The 21938-nt window shown below is 40.3% G+C and overlaps 1 protein-coding gene across 4 annotated transcripts in view; it reads left to right on the top strand.

The window, feature by feature from the left end:
* Positions 1-21938, top strand: part of PPP1R16B (protein phosphatase 1 regulatory subunit 16B) — a 145174-nt gene that overhangs the window by 92979 nt on the left and 30257 nt on the right. For all 4 annotated transcript variants that reach the window (XM_072996960.2, XM_078393142.1, XM_020798433.3 and 1 more), the window contains exon 3: positions 19805-19875. In XM_072996960.2, the coding sequence (XP_072853061.2) occupies positions 19805-19875 (71 nt within the window). The remainder of the gene's footprint in view (positions 1-19804; positions 19876-21938) is intronic.

Here is a 21938-nt window from a genome sequence, read left to right as displayed (position 1 = left end):
TGCATGTGTGATTTTTCTGTCCATCACACACATAAAATGGTGATGCACTTGAAAGACTCATCTGTCAAATATTGTGCATTCAGAAGCCTCTGTGCTGCAAGGTCAGAAGACCAGCAGTCATAAGATTGAATCCACACGACAGAGTGAGCTCCCATCGCTTGTCCCAGCTCCTGCCAACCTAGCAGTTCGAAAGTGTGTAAATGTGAGTAGATAAATAGGTACCATCTCGGTGGGAAGGTAAAACGGTGTTCCTTAGTCACGCTGGCCACGTTACAACGGAAACTGTCTACGGACAAACGCTGGCTCTACAGCTTGGAAATGGGGATGAGCACCGCCCCCTAGAGTTGAACATGACTGGACTAAATGTGAAGGGGAACCTTTACCTTTATGATACATTTTTGAGTCAAGCATAATTGTAGATTTTAATACTAGAGGTCATTTTGTTTTGTATTGTTTTGTTTTGACATGAGACATGTTGAAACATATAATTCTGTGTGCACACTTGGGTCTTCTAGACACCCAAAACAGCTGCATCATGTGCAGAGCAGGATCTTTGAAGTCACTCTAATTTCCATTAGTGAGAAATTTTTGATGTACTGTAGCATTGATCTGCCTACAAGTTTTGTAGCCTTTCATCTGTGCAAAGCAGAGGAGAATGCTAAACCTAGAAGGTCCATGGCTTTTACAAATAAAGTCTGGGGAAAATAAGTGGTGGTTAGCAAATTATAGGTGAATTTGTTAGTGTTGGGAACAGTATGTATTTTTGCCTTTGTCTGTCAATCCAGGTAACAATTGCTCCTTAAGTAACTGCCAGAAAATACTTGATTTGACTGGATCATGCTAAGTTGGCAGACAAGCAAGTAATTTTCCTCCCTCAGGTCTGCCATAATGATTTTTTAAAAATGGGTTTTAATGCAAATTGCTAGGTCCCGCGAGCCTTGAACTGAACTTTTGCAGACACACTTAAAGTTACTTTTTGGGGAATGTTATCTCCCCATATCCCTGTGCCACTATGGACTGGTCATGTTGGTAGGTAAGAGTTGGCATTATAGTTTTCCAAACTTTCACATATGTGACAAATGTGTGTGATTATAGCTATAGGCATTCTGTTGAACTATAGATATTTCTGCCGCTTTATGTACTTAGTAATTAAGAACTTTGGGTAAAACCCTGCTACATTCAACCAGAACATGACAAGAAACACTGATCATGCAGGTAGCCTATTATAACCAGTCACCATTGCTAGTCTTGTCCTCTATAATTTTTTTTCTAACACCCTTTTAAAGCCATCCTATGTAAGAAACATGAACATATCACTAATTTAGAACAGATATCTCTCTTTTGGCAGTACAGTAGTTGCCCAGAAACTTTTCCATAGCCTACTACCTGATCCTTTTAAACTGGAGATACTTGAGGTTCAGCCTGTGTCTTTCTCTATGCAAAGCATAGCCCTTGTAGCAGGAGAAAGTGATTCAGAACTGCATTACTGTCAAAGGCTTAGGAACTTGGTTTCTGGGAGAGAAAGGACTAGAGTTTGCACAGATTGTGTTGTCTCTAAGTAAGTATCCATAGATATGAAGACTAACTCCTTTATAACAGTTATCTGCATCAAGATGCCACGCTGTGTGCATGTCTGTTGCTTGTCTGGCCATGCACCCAGTTCTGCACCGCTGTGCCATCTCCATGAGCTGCATTTAGCTATAGCTAATTACACAAATCTTACAGGAGCAGCAGTAGGCCATTAAGCTTTGTGTTCAGTGTATGTTATGAAATATAACATGTTGTCAGTCTTAGCCAATTAACACAAATTATCAAGCCAACAAATGTTGAGCTAATCAGTACAACGTCAAAACTTCTGAACAGCTTTCTTGCGTGAAGTCTTCTGCAAAATCTGCCAATGGTACCCCTATTTCAAACATGAAGTTAATAGCAATAAAAAAAAAGTTCTATTAAGCTTCGTAGTTTTGGGAAGTTCAGTTCACTGTGTATTTGCCTTTCAGTTTCAGGGACTCTGAGATTTGTTTGAAAGGCTTATGGAGCCTGGAGTTAATTTAAATGTTTACATTCTCTTCCCAAATAGGTTTTGGTCCAATGCAAGTATGCTTTTTGAAGAATGATTTGTTGAAATGGGCTTAACTGTATTGCTGAGATAAAGAGCTTTTCAGGCTCATCAGAATATATGGTTTTGCAGCTTCATCTCCAACTGCTTGGGGATAGTCTTGGAAATAATTCTTTGCTTTGCAATTCCATAAATATACAGTTTATTACAGTTTCAAAGAGAATCTGCCCTCAGGCAGAGATATAAATTTGGTGCCACATCAAAGATTAAAATTAAGCTTTCTCCCCCTTTAAAAATGTTGTAACAATATATGCGAAAGAAGAGCATTTGAATGCAAGTGGCCTGAATTGTCATATCTTTGGATGTGATCTACTAAAATACTGTTATATTTTCCCCCAAAAAATCTATTAAAACAAAACAAACCCTATGATACATATTATCTTAAGCAAAGCTATGCACAGTACATGTTCTGAAAGATCAGGAATTGATTCTTTCTGATGACTATATTTATTAAAATAGTGTGGGAGTTCAAGTTATGAGCACTCGTGCATGCACGCACACAAGGGGCATTGTCAATTTGATCTTGGTTGCCAAGTAAAGCCTGGTCTCAAGACACGTGTGTGAATTTATACATGTTCTAAGTGTGCACCTCCAGAAAGGCTACTAGAATATTGGCAGCAACACATCTAAGCGACATTTGAACAGGGAGCTTTTTGACTCACATGTTGTACGCTCAGCCTTTATTTTGCACCACCACTTGGTCACTGTATACATGAATAAATGTTATTCCTGTCATCAACATTGTGTGTAGTTAAGATCGACTTTTGTCCTCTTTTATTCACAAACTAATTGATACTGTGCAGGGTCAATCCATGCTTTGCAAGGTGCAAAAAAGCCCATAGTTCATTTCCTTTGCAAATTTGATCTTGCTTCATCTGTAATCAGCGTCTTTGTTCTTTTGGTACTGAATAAAGTGAGTCAGTTTCCGTTGTTTGTGTGGACTTTTTATTGTTATTTTTTCCCCTCACTTATAAAACAGACCTTTTTAAGCAGACAGAAATCTGCAAACACAAAAGCCTAGCAGAGGAGGTATGAGTATATATTTTATTTAATAACAGTGGAAGAGATTGCAGTTTGACTGTGTGATTTTCAGCACTAGGAGGTAGGCAGGGAATCGTCTAGAAAATAATTCCTTGTGTGGGCAGCCTTAACAGCAGGGCAACGAAGAACTCTGAAAGGAGTATGAAGAATTAAATCCTGTAAAAAAAGTTCTTGTTCAGATTCATCAGGTCAAATGTATTGCGGACTCCTCTGACCTTAGGTCGTAACTGTGCAACAGCCAATGTGTATGCTTCTTTTAACTTCTTCAGAAGTTACATGGGCTCTGATAATTATAAAACAATGAGAGTTGCCTTTACCATCTGATTAAAGACGTCTTAGTTGTTTCATCATGCATGTCTCAAATAAATTATTTAATGGATATGAGGAAGGAAAAAGCCGGCCATCCTGAACTAAAAGAAGGGCTAAAGAATGATGAATTTTTATATGCAAGTTCGAAGTACAATCTCTGGCATTTCTAGGTGGGGCTCTTAAAGACACCCCCCTCTGAAATGCTGACCAGTGATTGCTGGTCAGAGTAAACAGAATTGTATTAAACTGGGTTGAGATAGGAATGCCCTGTTACCTGGAATATAGCCATACCACCTGGTGTATGTTTAGCTCATCAGATTGATGAACAGGTTTCTAAACTTTCATTAAAAAATGTAAGCATTTACAGTATATCATAGAAGTGAGAAAACCGCTCACATTTCATAAACATTTTAGTATATCTTTTCATGTGACAACAGTGAAGAAATGACACTTGGCTACAATGTAAAGCAATGGGTATACAGCTTGTATAACAGTGTAAATGTGCTGTCCCCTCAAAACAACACAACACACAGCCGTTAATGACTAAACCGCTGGCAACAAAAGGGAGTATACCCCTAAGTGACAATGTCCAAATTGAGCCCAAGTAGCCGTTTTTCCTCCATGGTGTCATGAGACCCGTTAGTGTCACAAGTTTCAGGTGTGAAGGGGGAGCAGGTGCTATTGCTCTCACTCTCTCAGACTGGCCACTAGAAGTTCCACATGGCACCTCATGGTAATTAACTACCGTGTTTTTTGCTCCATAAGATGCACTTCCCCCAAAAAAGGGGGGGAGTATGCGTGCCTTATGAAGCAAATACTGTAAAAAATGGTGCAGCCCCCCCCCCGTAGCCCATGCTGCTGTACTCCTTCTCTTCCGTCAACTCCCCGCTCTGGGTTTCTCTCGTCTCTCCGCTTCCCCCTCACTAGGCTGGGACCTGAACGTCAGTGGGGCACCTGCCGCAGGCCCACGCTGCCACCGTCACCACCAGTGGAATGCGATATGAGGGGAGACTTGAAATGGGGGAGTGCAACAAGCTCCTTCTTCTTCTCCTCCTCCCCTCTGTAGCTTTCATCTCTTCTGCTCGTTTGTCTCAGCATTCTTCCTGCCCATGCCTTGCTTTTCTCTCTGCCAGCCCTTCCTTTGCTCACACAGCAGCGGCAGCTCCTCCTCTTCACACTTTCCCCTCCTTCCTCTCCCCTTCCTGCATCCCTCCTCTCTCTTTCTCTCTTTTGTCTCTCAGGATGCCCATCAGGGACTGGCTGAGGTGTCTCTTCTGCTCTCCCCCAAAACTAAGGGTGTGAGGGGGGATCAGGTAACGATAAACAAGTAGCAGGGAGCCCACGATTACTACTTGGGCTATGGTTCCCGCCACCACCCAGGCCACGGGGGAGACAGTTTTTTCCCTTTTTTCCTACCTCTAAAATTAGGTGCGTCTTATGGTCAGGTGCGTCTTATGAAGCGAAAAATATGGTCTCTAAGGATCTGAAAAAATGAATTGTTGCTCTACATAAAGATGGTCTAGGCTGTAAGAAGATTGCCAAAACCCTGAACCTGAGCTGCAGCACAGTGGCCAAGGCCAGACAGCAGTTTAACAGGACAATTTCCACTCAGAACAGGCCTTGCCATGGTTGACCAAAGAAGTTGATTGCCCGTGCTCAACGTCATATCCAGAGGTTGGCTTTGGGAAATAGATGTATGAAAGCTACCACCATTGCTGCAGAGATTGAAGTGGGTGGGGGGGGGAGTTTAACCTGTGACAGTTCTGACTCCTGTCCTCTGAAGATACTGGCCACAAAGACTGGCAAAATATTAGGAAGAACAACCTTCAGAACACAGCCAAAGAGCCCGAAAAACCCACAACAGCCAATTAATTCTACATTTATTTGTCTTGGGGGTATAGTAGGGCTCTTTGAACTGCTTTCTCAGGTAGATATTCTCCTAAATCAAATGTGTATTATACCTCAATAAATCTGCATAGTAATGGTTGTTGTGGGTTTCTGCATAGTAAATTGATATATTTGTGCTTATCAGGAAGGAAAAATGAGCATTTTTGGGTGGGGCTACAACTCCCTGAATCTTGTAGCCAACATGATCAGTGACTATCCTGGCCAAGCAATTCTGGGTAGTATAGTGCAAAAAAAAAAAGTAAAATTTCAAGCTCCACTGGACAGCCCAGCTACTTAGGCCTATGGCTGTGGAGCCAGAGTTTGGCAGTTTATTTCCCCACGGTGACAGATAATCTCTCCCTCTTATTACAGCAATACACCCACAACAATAAAAAAAACATGCTGATCACCACAATCACATATCTCCTGAAAAGGACAAAAGCTGATTCCACAGCTATAAATACTCAACTATCCGAACAGACTGCACCAGAGCAGGTGTACTCAGTTTGTTGGGGTGGGAGGAAATGTATAGCCTGCATAATTAAATTGTAAACCACCCGGAGAGAGCTTTAAGCACTATGGGGCATTATAAACAACACACCTCTGATGGGAATTGATTAGTATAACTCACTTGGCTGGATAGCTCAATGGTTTAGGTATCTGGCCGTATAGCCTCAGGTTAGGAGTTCAATTCCCCACTGTGCCTCCTGTGCGTGGAGCTGGCCTGTGTGGTCTTGAGCAACCTGTGCAGTACCAGGCTGTTCCCAGAAAAAGGGAGTAGTAGACCACTTCTGAGTATTCTCTACCTGGGAAATCCTGAAAAGGGTTGCCATAAGTCAGAATTGACTTGATGGTGATTATTATTATTATAACATAACCCATATAGGTGAATCAAAATACTGTAGCAGCTTATGGGGGAGTATGAAAGAGGTATCACATTGGATTAGCACTTGCTTGTGTGTAAATACATGTGAATGTGTACGTGTTGTATATGTGTAAAATTGACTATGACAATGAAATCAAGCTAGGATATTTTCTAGCTGTAGTGAAATGATATTTTTCTCTTTAGAAAATGACACCTTGAGCTTTCCCTTTTGCAACTTGACCCTTACATATTCCTGCATTTTCATCTGCAGATCAGATGACAGTATGTCACTCATAGGGATTCTTGTAGTATTCTCATGGATCTATAGATTGTGCATATATTTGTAGTAGTAAAAAATGATGGCGGAAAAAATCACCATTTCATTAGAGTATCACCAGAAGCCCATGTGCTTAGGAAAATTTCATTCTTCATTTTTATGGATCAGCAAAATACATAGCTACTTTACATGTCTCTTTTCTCCACATTTTAGGCCAGAATGAATGCTGCAAGGAAGATTTGGGTAAAGGTTTGGCCCAATAATACTAAGTATGCATTGTGGCTAAACTGGGATTTGGTCTTCCTGTTTAAATCCAACACTAACCATTACACTGTATTGGATCCCTCAGATCATTGGTTACTATGGATATGATGACGGGGATAAAGGATTGTAGAACAACAGTGCAACAATTAAATGGTATAATTTGCATAATAAGGGGGAAATGACATTAATTAGGATAATATGCATATCATGGAAATAAGCCTGCCTAATAACAATTTGCATAAATAAGTCTGTTCAGATTTGGAGAACTGGAATAATGGCAGCCCAGGGATGGACAGTCTGTAGCCCTCAGCACTCATGTTGAATCTTGCTTTCATTAAAAAAAACATTCTCTTTGCTGACATCAGATAAATCTCTTCCCATGTGGTAGAAAGAAAGAAGAGGAGGAGAAACCATGGGAAGAGAGAGAAGAAAGTGTCAGAAAGGGAGAACAGAAGCAGGGGTGCGGAGAAGGGACGTCTGAAAAAAATATATAGCTTTGCTGCTTCTTGGCTGTGTTCCTGCCGGCATGCAGCTCTTTAGTAGATTGTTTCTAACGGAAATATTTTTTTTAATAGGGGAAAAAAGGTTCTCCATCCCTGGTCTTGCTGGACATTTGGCCTAAGCTCATATAAATAAATAAACGTTAGAGGCTGTCCAATTAGACCATTGACCTGTGTTCATTGAATAAAAATTAGACAGTTTCCTAGATTCCTATCCAGATTGTTTATTTTCATATGTTGCAAGATGAATTTCCCCTTCTTTCATATACAGTATAGGAATGCCGGTATATTTCACATACAGGTGGTCCTTTCTTTCGGCAGACTTGATAAGTATTTGTGTCAAACAAATCTGCAACCCAATTTAATTGCGAGGTAGGTTTTTAAAATCCTAATAAAGAATTCATCTGGATTAAAATGTGCACCTCTACAAATACTGAAATCAAAAGGTGCCATTAAAGAGAAGAGGGCTCAAAAAGAAGAGACTTGTGGAGGGAGAAAGAGAGGCGACAGTTTAGTTACCCTTAATTTTACCCTGCTATTTCTGCTCCCCTCTCCTGCCTTTTCCTTCTCTCTGTTTTCGAATACTACTACTACTTGCTCTTTGTCTGGCTCCCCCCATACTTTCTCTTTTAACAAAGCAAGTAAACAGTTCAACCCCAACAGAAAATAGTGTGGCATCAGTGGTTTGGCCTTTCTGAGCAGAATTCAGACCTTGACCATAAAGGTAAAATGTGGCTCAAAACACTTGTAAACCACATAATCAAAATTGAAGATCAGCAATTTCTAGCCTCTGGCCACATCTCGAGGTTTGCCCTATGCCTTTAAAAACAAAGCTGAAGAATTATAAATCGCCACACTGGGAGGTTATTGAGGTTGTTGGACACCAACCTCATTCAGCCTCCCTAAGTACTGTGTGACCTGGTGTGGCAAAGCCTCCACATGGAGGAAATTCTGAGGCATAAATGGAAGGTCAACAACATATATTCTAGGATCACTAACCTCTCTGAATTAAGTAGTAATCTCAAAGCAAAGAAGCTTTGTCAAGCCATATTTGTGAAAATCTAATGATCTAGAGAAGACTTTGTGGAACAAAACAACGGTCTAGCAGTTTATCTTAGCTGTGTGAAATATCCTCTTCTGCATAGTCTCAGCAAGAAACAGATGGTGTCATGGAGGCCCAAATCCTTGCACAGCTATACCTATTGTGCATTAGGCATAACAGATGAGAAAAGGCAAGTGTTACAGGCATGAGGTACTCCCTGTGGGCTTGAAGGCTGGATACTGAGGAATCTTTCAGAAGAGTGTCTGGATTTTTAGCTCAGCAGGTAAGATGGGCTGTATATCATGGAATCTGTGAAAAATAAGCTGGGTTCAGAGATAGGTATTTGGAAAATGCAAGTCCTCAAGAATGAATGGATGCTTTCAGAGATAAAAGGAATGACTCAGATTATAGTGGAACAAACTGAAATCAAATATTCCATGGTACACTTCTCTTTAAGCAGTTATATATGCAAAATTAAGGGTCAAATTTAACAGAAACAATTTTAACCAGTGAAACAAATGCTTCTTCGTGAGGTTTGTTGCAGTCATTTTGGAAACTCCCCCCCCCCAAAAAAAAGCATGGAAAACGACTTCAGTTGTTTGATGAAGCAGATTCATTTTTTTCTTTGTAGGGGGGTCATGGAATATATAAACAATCATCATCTTGCGCATTCTCTCTTCTTACATACAGAGATAAGAAATGGCCATTCCAGCCTTGTAGAATAATAATTTTTCCCATTATGTTAAAACATGGCAAACAATGATTAGCCTGTATCTTAGTCATAAACCAGGATGCTTTGTATGGATTTTTTGGGGGGGGGCAAGCTGTGGTTTGCAGTTCTGCTTGTTTTAGATGAAATGGCAAGCTATGGTTTGCAGCAAAACAAGAATGGCCATTTCTGTTTCTTGCAGGTGAAGGAAAGGAAAAGGGAGTATGGAAATCATAGGTTTGAAATTGCTTGCCATACTCCAGCATGATCTGGTGTAAAAACACAATGACAAGGACAAAGTCAGGTACACACTTGCACAAAGCCAGGGCCATTGTTGGGCTAAGCAGCTCTTGGAAGGAGAAATGTTTGTCTTGCTGAGAACAAGAAGCAGTCTCAAGATATTTCTGAGAAACGTCTCTAAGAAATTATGGCTCAGCCCTACAGTGGACCCTCTACTTACAGAATTAATCCATATTGGAATGGTGGCTGCAGGTCGAAAAGTCTGTAGGTCGAGTCTCCATTGACCTACAATGCATTGAAAACCGATTAATACCGTAACCGGCCATTTTTGTTCCATTTTTGTTTTTTCTGGTCTGTAGGTCAATTCTCTGGCTGCAAGTCGAACCTAAATTTTGCGGCCAGAAAAGTCTGTAACTCGAAAAGTCTGTAAGTCGAGCTGTCTGTAAGTGGAGGGTCCACTGTAGTTGTTCTTTTTCAACAGCCTCCACAAAGCCTCCTAAATGTTACAGTTTGGAAGGGTTATTGTAACACATTTTGTATCTACTGCAGAAGATGCTTTTAGTACAATTCCCTCCTCTAGTGTAAGCCCTGTTCCAGGTATGAAGGAGATGGTGTTGTGTCCGGCTCTGGAAAAAATGTTCCTAGTGCTTGTGCCATAATTTATCCACCAATTTCCCAAAAGTTTTGTTTCCTCATGAAAAACGTGTGTCTGTCTTGTTCTCAGGGCTTTTTTGGGAATTTCTTTTGATGATATTTTCAGCCCATGACTTTCCAAAGTGAGTAAGAATGCTGCAGGGTTCTCTCCCACCCCTTCTGTAGCATATCTCTTCATTACTCTGAAGCTTCGTTGGCTGCCCACTCTTTCTGAACCAAAAGAAGGCTTATGGGAGGATGAAGATCACATCTCCTTCCATGGGATTTAATTAAAGTGTGAGCAGCTGGGGAGGCTTCCAACTGCCAGAGGCACTTACAGGAAAAATGACAGGATATTTGCAAACATGCTCAGCCATAAGTAAGATGCATGCAAGAATCCTGAAGCTCACCCAACACCTTTCTCCTTTCAAATTTGTCTTTAAAAGGATTTTCTTTTCTATCAAATTTAGACATTTGAAATTGTCATGGAAGGTTGTTTTTTTTTATACAGTACCACTACTTTTATTAGCTGTTCTCAATAATATTGACACCATATAAATGTACAGTATTTCACTTCAAATTTTCCCCAGAGTCTTAGTACCAAGAATGTTCTGTTACTTCCTAAAATTATAGTGCACTTTCCTCTAAGAGAAAATGACACGACTGGAGTAGATTTTGCTATATCCTTCACATATTTTGAGCTCCCTTTGCTTTGATACCTTGGCAGGCAGGACAGAGATGCATCAGCAAACCAAAATACTACCATTGCCAAATTAGCAACTTTAACCCATGCAAAGTACTCTCTCCATCAACTTGAAACTGGTCAGGAATGGGCTTAAGAATTTATTGGGCTTAATTTTTCCTCTAGTGGTCTATTCACTTTTCCCACTAAGACAGTTTTGGAGGAGATGTCATTATTTGGTATCTCTGTCCTGGGATCCTTTTTTGAACTTTGTATCTAAACAGTCCCCCATTCTGATAACAAAGGAGAACAAGTGTGATAGTAAAGTTGAAGACAACACTCACAGTACTGTACAAGCTAGTGTCTGATGGACACTGCCCTCCAGCAGCATCAGGGGATTGTCATGCTCCTCATTCCTGATGCCATGCGTAGTTAATACGCCGTTCACAACCACAGGATATGGGGATTACCATTAACTTATATAACTTTTTCATAGAATCATAGAATCAGTCATAGAAAAGTGAAGTTGGAAGGGGCCTACAAGGTCATCAGGTCCAACCCCTTGCTCAGTGCAGGAATACAATCAGAGCATATTGGCCAGGTGATTATCTACGATTTTCTTGAATGCCTCCAGTATTGGAGCTCTCATCAACGCCTGAGGTAACTGTTTCCATTGTCGTACTGCTCTAACAGTTAGGAAGTTTTTCCTGATATTCAACTGAATCTGACTTCCTTTAATTTGAGCCTGTTGTTGTGTGTCCTGCACTCTGGGAAGATCGAGGACAGATCTTGCCCCTCCCCTGTATGACAGCATTTCAAATATTTGAAAAGTGCTATCATATCACCTCTCAGCCTTCTTTTCTCAAGGCTAAACATGCCCAATTCTTTCAGCCTCTCCCCATAAGGCTTGGTTTCCAGCCCCCTGATCATCCTTGTCACCCTCCTCTGAACTTTTTTGTTAACATCCTTCTTGAAGTGTGGTGTCCAGAAATGGACACAATACTCAAGGTGAAGCCTAACCAGTGCTCAATAGAGGGGGACTAGCACCTCACAGGATTTAGAAACTATACTATATATATCCGTGCTGGCATCTAGTTATTATTGCATTGTTTTCTAGGTGCTTGCACAATGACCACTTTACGATCTGTTCCAGAATTTTGCCTGGGATTGATGTCAGGCTGACTGGCCTGTAGTTCCCAGGTTCCTTCCCCCCCCCTTTTTTTTTTTGAAGATAGGGACAACATTAGCCCTCCTCCAATCCTTTGGCACCTCATCCGTTTCCCTTGATTTCAAGAAAAGAATGGATAGCGGTACTGAGAGTTTTTCAGCTAGTTCCTTCAGTACTCTAGGATGCTGTTCATCCGGACCTGGAGATCTGAACTTGTTCAAGGTGGTAAGGTATTCCTTGACTATTTGTTTATCAATCTCTAGCTGCAGTCCTGTCCCCCCCCCCCCTTGCACTTCCAACCTGTTTGGTAGTTCATAGTCTTTCTTATGGAGAAAAACTAAAATAGGAATTGAGCACCTCTGCCTTTGCTTTGTCCTCTGTTATCATTTTTCCATCTGCACTGCAGCGCTGTGCCACTATGTCTTTTGTTTGTCTTTTGCTACTCACTGTGAAGGAGCAGAGTGTACAAGTGAGCCATCCGTCATAACAGAGGCCATAGAAGGAGGAGAAGAGGAGAAAAAGGGGGTAGAGCAAAAAGATGAAGAGGTGACAGTTATGAAAGACACGGGAGAAATAGAATCAAAAGAAAAGGCGGGAAAGACAGAGGTTTGTTTAGCAGAAGAGATGAGAAGGGAAAAGGGGGACGGAGCAAGAAGTGACAGTTTGGGAGGAAGATATAAATGAGGAAGGGGTACGCTGGTTCAGGTCAGTGGTAGCAGACTACGAGAGAAAGCAAACTGAAAACTGAAGGAAAGTGTTCGAGAGGATAAAGACTCAAGGACTGATAAAGGACTTTCCTAACCTGAAGGTGGGTGGATTGTTGCCTGAGCCCACTCCCGGTGAGCTGAAACCAACGCGATACATTTAAAAGGAATGGACTGTGATAGTGGCACCACGTGAGCTGGAATTACAAAGAGAAGCTGAGATAGCTCACATCTGGTTTTATGACAAACCAGATGAAAGAGGCTGGATAAGGCACGCATGTTGCGGGATGATCTGTGCTCTCCGAAGTACTCCTTCCCCAAGACCAGACTACAGGGAATGGTGTGGGGGACATCCCCGTTGAGTCCGTGGGACTATGGCAAGAGTTTCAGTTCAGTTAGTTGTGGCCTGTTGCCAGAGTTAAGAGTTTTTGACCCCATAAGTAATGTGCTGGAGGAGATGAGTGTAAATAAAATGAAAGTCTGAAAGTTATAAAGACATCTCCGCTGTTATTTTCCGCCAAAGATGAAGGGTTGCCTCAAAAAGTAGAAGAACCCATTCACACTCACATACCTGAAGAATGCTTTTTAAAATTGCTTTTAGTGCCTCTAGCTAACCTCAGCTCATTCTTAGCTTTTGCCTTCCTCATGCCATCCCTGTATTCCCTTGCCACTTGTCTGTAGTCATCCTTGGTGGCATGGCCTTCTTTCCACTTCCTGCACATGTCTTTTTTGGTTTTTAGGTCCTCCCTGCACTTTTTGTGAAGCCACACTGGCCTTTTTTTACAGTGATTGAACACCTTAATGCTGGATTGAAATATCAGTGTCTCTTCTCCAAGCAGAACCTCTGTGTATGAGGCAATATGCCACTAAAAACTAATGTTGGGGAGAAATGAACAAGAGAAGTTAGTTTCCTGTTTATAAGCTTTGCAGAGAAAGGTGGCTTGGAAAGTGCATGCTAGAGTAAATGAATTTGTGATTTGATGGAAGAGAGTTCTTATGTTTCTGTGTGTTTTTATATAAATAGAATAGTACTTATCTGGTGCTTTTAAAATGTGTGAAATTGCAAAGAACAGATCTAACAGTATCAGTTTATTCCAAAAATTATTATGAGATACAGGAAGAAAGGAAAGAACTGGAAAGATTTAATCTCCACACAGGAGCAGGGCTATATCACTGAAAACAGGGCCAATGTGATTATAGATCCCTGTCATTAGTACACAGTGGCTTCTAAATGAGCCAGATTGAATTAAGCATCCTAATGGAAACTGTATCCAGAGTAAATAAAAGAAAACCAGACCCACCAGTGAGTACTGCATCTAGTAGTCAGTTCTTATTAGAAAAGCAGAAAGGTGTGATTAGCCAGCAAAAGAAGCATAAACACAAATTTGTGTTGCTGGCTGGACTGTACCAGGTATCCTAATGGGATATTTTGAGGACCACTTTTGGCAGTGGTCACGCTCAGCCTTTGTGACCATATTTTATTTTATTTTTGCTCTAGACTGAGGGTGGATGGAGATAAGGAGAAAGAAAACATTGGAAAATGTATCGCTATCATGTCCTATGTTGCAAATTATAATAAATATTTGAAAATCCTTTCTTTTTAAAAAAAGAAACACAGTTCTTGCAGAAAAACATTGCTGGATTCATAAACTGTGTTTACATACACACTGAAGATGTATTAAGGCACCTTGAGATTTCCTTTTTAAAAACCTTCCCACTATTTTATTTTTCTGCTGTTTTTCTTTTGAATTTTTATACTGCTATGTTTTTACACCTTGCTTGTGGTTTCATTATCTGCTGATTTTTATCTTTGAGTGTTGCTTTGTATTGTACATTTTTAATTTACAGTACCTGTACATCACCTAGACAACTCCAGTTATCTAGCATTGCGATAAATACGTAACTAAAATTAAGTAGAGCAGAACCTAATCTGAGAGCATTTCAATAATTATTTGCAATCTTGCATCACAGAGAGAATATCATTAGCCAGCTCTTAGTTACATACACTACATTAGCCACAGTGATTGCTCATGTCTGGGCTGGTGGAGGGGGGTATCCCTACATAATTTGGGACTGAGGCACCTATTTTTCCCAGTTAGCAACTTAGGATAAGCCATATGCATGAGATGTCTCTGCAGAAAAATAATGTCAGGAGGAGGACTACACCACTGTTCAAACCCTGAACACAATCAATCTGGTTTCAGAAGCTGAGCAAAATCAGGCATGCATATTATTTGAATGGGGATACTGTGAGATCCCAGGGATTTCCAGGCAGTGCTAGAAAAGAATCCATCTTGAAATCCAACCATTACCAACCTTTTTTGTTGCAAATGTGTACAACAGACCACTATACTGGTAGAGAGAGACACCAGTTTGCAAGACCGTTTTCTGATAAGAATTGTGATTGGCACTTCCCTGGTCTTCTGAATTATCTAAAATGCAGGGCATTGAAATGATAGGATACTCGCCTGTGGAATAATTTACCTCCTGGTACTCGCGGAGCTCCCTCGCTGGGTACCTTTAAGAATCTATTGAAGACCTGGATGTTTCGGCAGGCCTTCTCACCAGATTACTTATGATTTTCTTTTCTCCTTTATTGTTTCTTTACTTTTAATTGTTTTGTAATTTGCTGTTTTATCTTAGTGTATTTTATCTCTGTTGTTGGCCGCCTAGAGTAGTCCACCGCAACTAGATAGGCGGGATATAAATTAAATAAAATAAAAAAAATAAATAAAAATACTACCTTCTTTGATAACTCACCTTTTGTAAGTTTCTTTTTCTTCCTTTCTTTTCAACAGATGATAAGCTATGATCTTTACATGTGTTTGTGCCTAATAAAATATAATTTCTATTGGTTTTGCATTCTGAATTCAGTTTAGGTGGGCTCATCCTAAAGCATTTTGCTGCCAGAGGCAGAGCAGCAAATGGTGTCCCCAACCCACCCCCTGCATCAAGGTGTATTGTGCTCAATGTTGCCATGATTGGTGGAAAAATCCAGAAATGTTTCTCTCTCTACCTGGCAGGAAAATACGTCATAATAAATGACATTATGGAGAATCTATTGCCCTTTGATGGCACTCAAAATTTTGCTCGCTCAGGTTGTTACCACATTCTAACGCTAGGGCTGATCATGTGACCACCTGCCCCACAAAAGCTGTAATTGGTTGTGTCAGTTGATTTTTGATGTGAAAGGTAAATAGAAATCTTATATTGTTTGACTTTAATTTCTTTAGAGCCAATTTTTAGTTGCCTGTTTACAACTTGAAATAAGAGCTGACAGGGAATTTCTCCAAGAAGTATACTTCTTCCTGTAATTTCTTGGAACTAGCTTATGTTGTTCAGTCTCTGCATCCACAGCCTATAACCTTTTATGACTGTCAATTTAGTTCCCTTAATGCTTCTCATTTCATAGCCTGCATTCTGTCTAATGTTTGCTGTATATAACGTTTGTCAGCATAATCCAGGTGTTAAGTAGAACACGCTCTCTGATTCCTTGGTAGGAGAAGGAAGTAATAATGATGATCCTCTTGGTTGATGGCATCATTAGCTGAGGGACATTATGATGGAATTGGAAAGATGCTAGAAGAGCACTTTCCCTGACAAAACTTTGGGGTTTAAAAAAATGTACCATAAATAACCACTTCATGACACAATCTTACTTAGAGTTAAGTTGAAATTTACTCCAAAGATGTAGGGTTGTCATGTATGTGTTTGAAGATAGCAAAATAGAACATATTTGCATATCCTAATTCATAGGATAAAATGCCCAATTAGTAATGATTTTGTTGTTGTTTAGTTGTTAAGTTGTGTCTGACTCTTCGCGACCCCATGGACCAGAGCACTCCAGGCCCTCCTGTCTTCCACTGCCTCCCAGAGTTTGGTCAAATATAAATGATTACTGTTATTTAATTTAAGTAGAAAAAACATACATTTCCGTGCAGGGTGACAACTTCAGCTAAATGACACGTGTGCTTGTTTGGTCTGCAATCCAGGCTCTAACTGTTCATTCTTCCTTAAACAAGGCTTGGAGTAGATAGCCCTTAAAGAGAGGCCATTTCAAAACAGAGGGCTGCCCTCTAACAGCTCTTAAAATAGATGATTTTGTCCTGAGAAGTATGAGACATTTCCACCCTACATGTAGCTGTGCATGTACTGCAGCTTTAGCCACAGTTCTATAACAATTAGAGATGAAAACAAAGCTAACAATGAACCAGGACGTTGGTTCAAAATCGCTAATTTATTGAATCAGATCAGTTTGTGTTCATTCAAACTAGAGAACCTGAACTTTCCTGAACCAACGAAATTTTTGAGTGGTTTCCAAACTTCCTGTCTTTAAAAAAAACCCACCCCCAGCTGCCTCAGCTGAGGGGCAGGCTGCTTCTCATTTTTTAAAAAGACAGTCCTGGGGCTGTTGATTTCGTGGACTTCAACAAATCACAAACTAAGATGAACTGCCATTTTGCTGGTTCATGCCCATCTCTAATAACAATCAATCTACACATTACAAATAATGACCTTGTAGCTTATCGTGGTAGAATCCAGGATGAAGGTTCTTAAGTTTGAATGGCTCCACTTCAGAAATATTTCATGAAGGTTCAAATTATTACATGAAGATTCTCTGCATGTAATAATTTTCAAATAGGACAAGATATTTAGAGTAATGTCTCCACATGTCTGCGATGCTGGCAGGCAGCAAGTACAGCAGGCTGTGCCATGAAGGACAGTCCGTTTTCAGGTGTTGGGCTACAGTCTAGAATGGTAAGGCTTGCATCAAGAATTCCATTCAGTAAAACATTCACTTTGTGAAACATGGAGCAGGCAGAAGCATGGTCAGTAGTAGTCAGTCCAGATCACAAAAGTCCAGGCAGGCAAAAATGGTATCACACAGGGGTCAGTTAAGTCTGTTATCTTTAGCACTCAAACTGACTCCCAGGCATCCAGCTGTTTCCGATTTGTTATTAGGTGCCTTTCTGACCTTGAAATGTGGTTTGCAGTGTTCCTATGAGAAAATAGCCATTACGTACACCTTTATCTTCTGAGTCCTGGCAGGACTGGATTCACCCCATCTCTCATGAGCTTAGGAGAGGGTGCTGTTACTGGAGCATTAAATTTTTCTTCTGTCCTGTCTTCTTCTAGTTGAGACAGGTCTTCTGAAGTTTACTCATCTTGGTGAGTTATGGTACTGTCTTAATTTAACTTATTGGAGAGAGAGGGCCTGCTGGTGAAAATTAAATCATTTCACAGGCAAAATAGTATTGTTCATGTTCAGTTTACACATCAGTTTCCAACTAAATTCTATGTAATTCTGTATATTTTATTCCAGTATATTACTTCATTCTCCAAATGTTGATCCTTATAGTAGTGTCCTAATTTTTGGAAGTATAACACATTTTAACAGGAAAAATCCCCTCTAAGAATGGAACAAATGGAGAAACACCTTAGTGAAGACTGAACATGCTCATTGCTCCCCTTCCCCAAATGCTGAATGTCTTTTGTGGAGATGTGTTGCAGAATGGAAAGCACGGGGGGCAGGGGAAAGAAACAGAGTATCCTGAAGATGGTCATGACTGCCTAGAACTCTGAAAACCAACTTTCTACACTGTGACATTTAGTTACAGGTCCCACGATTGCAATATAATCCCTAAAACTACTCCATTAATTCTTAGTATTTGCCAGCCTATATTGTTACCATACAGGATTTCTTCTATTACCACTGAAAAGCTTCTAAAATGAAAGCTCTCTTGTATAGAAAGGAAATTATCATTAAAACTCAATAGAGAATCAGCTAAAGGTGGTAAAACATCAACAAAAAGCTCATTACATTTGAAGTACATCAGTGTGTTTCAAATACCTGTAACACACCAAGAAATACAGGAGTCAAGATCTTCTAAGTAGATGGAGTAAAGTAACAACTTTTCTCTGGAGCTGTTGAGCTGAAATGTTTTAAAGGCTCAGTTTTCAGGATATGGAACTTTGCCCTCCTTGCAAATGAAACCAATTCCATACTGATAGTGGCCTGCAGTAAAAATATGGGTATTATCCATCAGGGACTCCACTTTAAATAATTTACAGTTTCCCAGAATGTCTTCAGAAGAAGTACTTATATCTAGAAATCCCTGAGAAGGGTTGTCATAAATTGGCATTGAGTTGATGGCACACATATTATTTATTATTAACTATATTAGTCTGTTGGACTGAAAGCAACAACAATTCTTGTGGTACCTTAAGATGCATGCAAGACGCTCTTGTTCCAGGGCTTTCAACAACTCCTGCTGCATCTGCCTCAAGTCATGGCAACCCAGGGATGAATGTATGTGGCTCCCGGACTTTGTCTACCTGCTTTGGTTACAGTATGGATGGGAGAAGTGGGGCTCTCCAAACATTATTGAATCACAGCTCCCTTGATCCATCATCATTGCTTATAGTGACTAGGATTGATAGGAGTTAGAGTCCAGAGGTGGGAATCACAAAGATTAAGAGGTCATATGTTGTTCCCAAGAGTAATTTGTACTTGCTGCATCATGCCTCCCCCATTTATTTATTTTTTTAACTTTTTTAAAACTTGGGGTTTGGGGGGGTCTGGGTTTTTTTGCAAAAAAGAGGAGAGAATCGCAGCGAGGGAAGCCTGAAGCGGTAACAAGGTATAGGAATGCCCACAACTTGTTTTAACCATTCCCCCCCCCCATAGGAAGTGATCTAGTCATGTCTGTTTTAGCTGGGAGGGCCTGAGATAGTACATAATGGATCCAGGTGGAAATGGCCCCCAGGCCCAGAGATGCATTATGTTTGGGCGGACACTGAACCTCACAGCCAGTTGTGACATCTAGGGAGTTGTCACTATGACATCTTGGGAGTTGTCAAAAACAAAACAAAACAAAACAACCCCCCCCCCAAACTTTTCCCGTTTCAGCCCAGGACCCCTGAAGTTCTGCCCCTCAATCTAGAAAACTCACATTCTAATTACAGAGGAGTTGGGGGGCTATGACTATCTGATAAGATCTATATGAAAAGGAAAAATATTTCTCAAAGTTTTTACTCTTGAGCAGTTAATTAATGTAACATGGCTAGCCAACGAACATGACCTCGCTGTTAAACACCAGCAGTTTGAAAAGCAGTAGTGGGGTTAGCAGAATAATGAGCGTCCATTCTTGAAAAGCTTTGTAGACATATGGGGAGTGGAAATAGATTTAATCTACTTTATATTCTATCCACAGGCCTATGTTGACCTAAATAAAGCATTTTTGATTGACCAGGTTATGCATTTTAATACTGCAGGTCTACATTTTGGTAAATTGTTTGTTCTATCTGATGGTGGAATTAGTGATATTTACTGAAAATGACTCTTCCTGTCTTCTCCTTTGCAGTCTGTTATTTATTGAACAACAACTTCAGTCCAGACCTGTGCAATGAAGATGGATTAACTGCACTGCATCAGGTAAGCTTTTAGGAAAGTTGAAAGGTGACATCAGGCAGGATTAACTGAAGCAAATGTCCCCATAGCAGGTTTTTAGGCACTTCACATAATGCTTTCTGAAAAAAAAAACCCTACAATCACTTAACATATTTATCCATAACAAACTGATTGTTACGCTTTATAGAGACACGGTAAGAAGGGTGAATTCATTATAATAACAAAGCAACTCATTTTTAAGTGAGGGAAATTCTGTAACTGCTGAAGATATTTGATTTTTAGAGTGGAAGCTTTTTCTCATTTCATGTAATTTACAAATTTACTTGCTCTGCTTTGTTTTATGATGAATCTGTATCAAGTAAATTTCCTTATAAATTTGATTTCTCACATATGGTTTTCCTGAGCCATGTCTCTCAAACAATTACGTATGTGACTTCAGCTCTGATGATGGGTTTATATTATATATTTGGCCCTAACAATTGGGGATTTTGTAAACAGAAAAAAAGTTTTATATTAGGAATGTGGTTGTTCTTTTTGTGAGCAGAAACAAGGAAGAAAAACATAGAGATTTAGCCAGGTTTCACAAACCTTCCCTTTGTCAGGGATACATCTTTGGAAGAAAGATGTGATGCTTATTCATACTTGTCAGCTGCAAGTTACAATTAGAAGGACAAAAACTGAATTTCTAGCATGGAGGAAAGCTTCATGTTTGCTTCTCCAAAGATGGTCAGTGAAGAAGAAAGCAAACAACAAACTACCATAAACAAACAGGGAGAAAGAGCTAACCCAATGTCTGAGATGGTAAGTTGTCAACAATAGACTGGCTGGATAACTCGGTGGCTTAAGTATCTGTCTGTGGAGCCAGAGGTTGTGGGTTCAATCCTGCACTGTGCCCCCTGGAAGAAGAGCCAACCTGTGTGGTCTTTGGCAAGCTGCACAGTCCTAGGGCACCCCCAGAAGAAGGGAATAGCAAACCACTTCAGAGTACTCCCTACTTGGAAAATGCTGAAGAAGGTTGCCGTAAGTCAGTATTGATTTGGTAGCATATGCTTATTATTAATAAACAATACATCATGCCCCCTTCCACTGGCCATCAGTGTTAAGGCATGCAAGGCTGCAGTTTTTCCAACATTGACCTGGCTACCACTTTGAAGAGAGCATCCGGGATGAGTTTTTTAATACAGTGGTGCCTCACTAGACGATGATAATCTGTTCCTCTGAAATCACTGTTTAGCGAAATCATTGTCTAGTGAAAAGCATTTCCCCACTGGAATGTATTGAAACCTTTTAAATGTGTTCCAATGGGGAAGAATCGTTGTTGTCTAGCGAAGATTGGCCATAGGAAAGCCGCTTTGCGAACCGCCAATCAGCTGTTTAAATCGCTGTCTTGTGAAGCATAGGTCCCGAAAACACCTGTTTTGTGAGTGCGGAGGGAGCTGTCAAAATCATCATCTAGCGAAAATCGGTTTGTGAAGCAGGGACCAAACATTATCCAGCGAAATTCCCCCATAGGAATCACTGTTTTGCGAATCGCTATAGCGATCACAAAAAGTCAATGCCCAGCGAAAAAACTGTCATGCGGGGTAACTGTCTACTGAGGCACCACTGTAACTGGAATAAACTGTTATCATTTTCTTTTCACTAACTGCCATGCCTGGCCACATACCCATGAGTGAATCCCTTTCTGTTGCTTAGAAATTGTTCAGTAATAGAAGATACATTTATGCTACCTAGTTCTGATTTCACCCTTTCCAGAGTAAACTACAGGTAGATAATACATTGCTCTCCACATATTTGGACATGAAATTTTCATAGTTCAACCCATTTGAAAAAAACTGAATTGAGTTTACAAAGGATGTACAGTAGTTGTAGGTTACGCAGTTGTGGGTTAGAAATCTATTTCAGATAATTTGCTTTTGAATGAGCTCTAACAAACAGGAAACTGAGAAATAAGAACTCATGGTCTGTTGGACTACAGCTCCCATAATCCCACTAGGAGTTATAATTGAAAAAGGCAATTATTTCCCATCTCTGGGGAATTCAGGTCTGAACTCAGTATATTATCTGTCTTTCATTTGCGCTCTGGA

The sequence above is a fragment of the Pogona vitticeps genome, chromosome 4 (genome assembly GCF_051106095.1).
Source record: "Pogona vitticeps strain Pit_001003342236 chromosome 4, PviZW2.1, whole genome shotgun sequence".
Classification (NCBI taxonomy): domain Eukaryota; kingdom Metazoa; phylum Chordata; class Lepidosauria; order Squamata; family Agamidae; genus Pogona; species Pogona vitticeps.
This window is presented reverse-complemented; position numbering and strand designations above follow the sequence as displayed.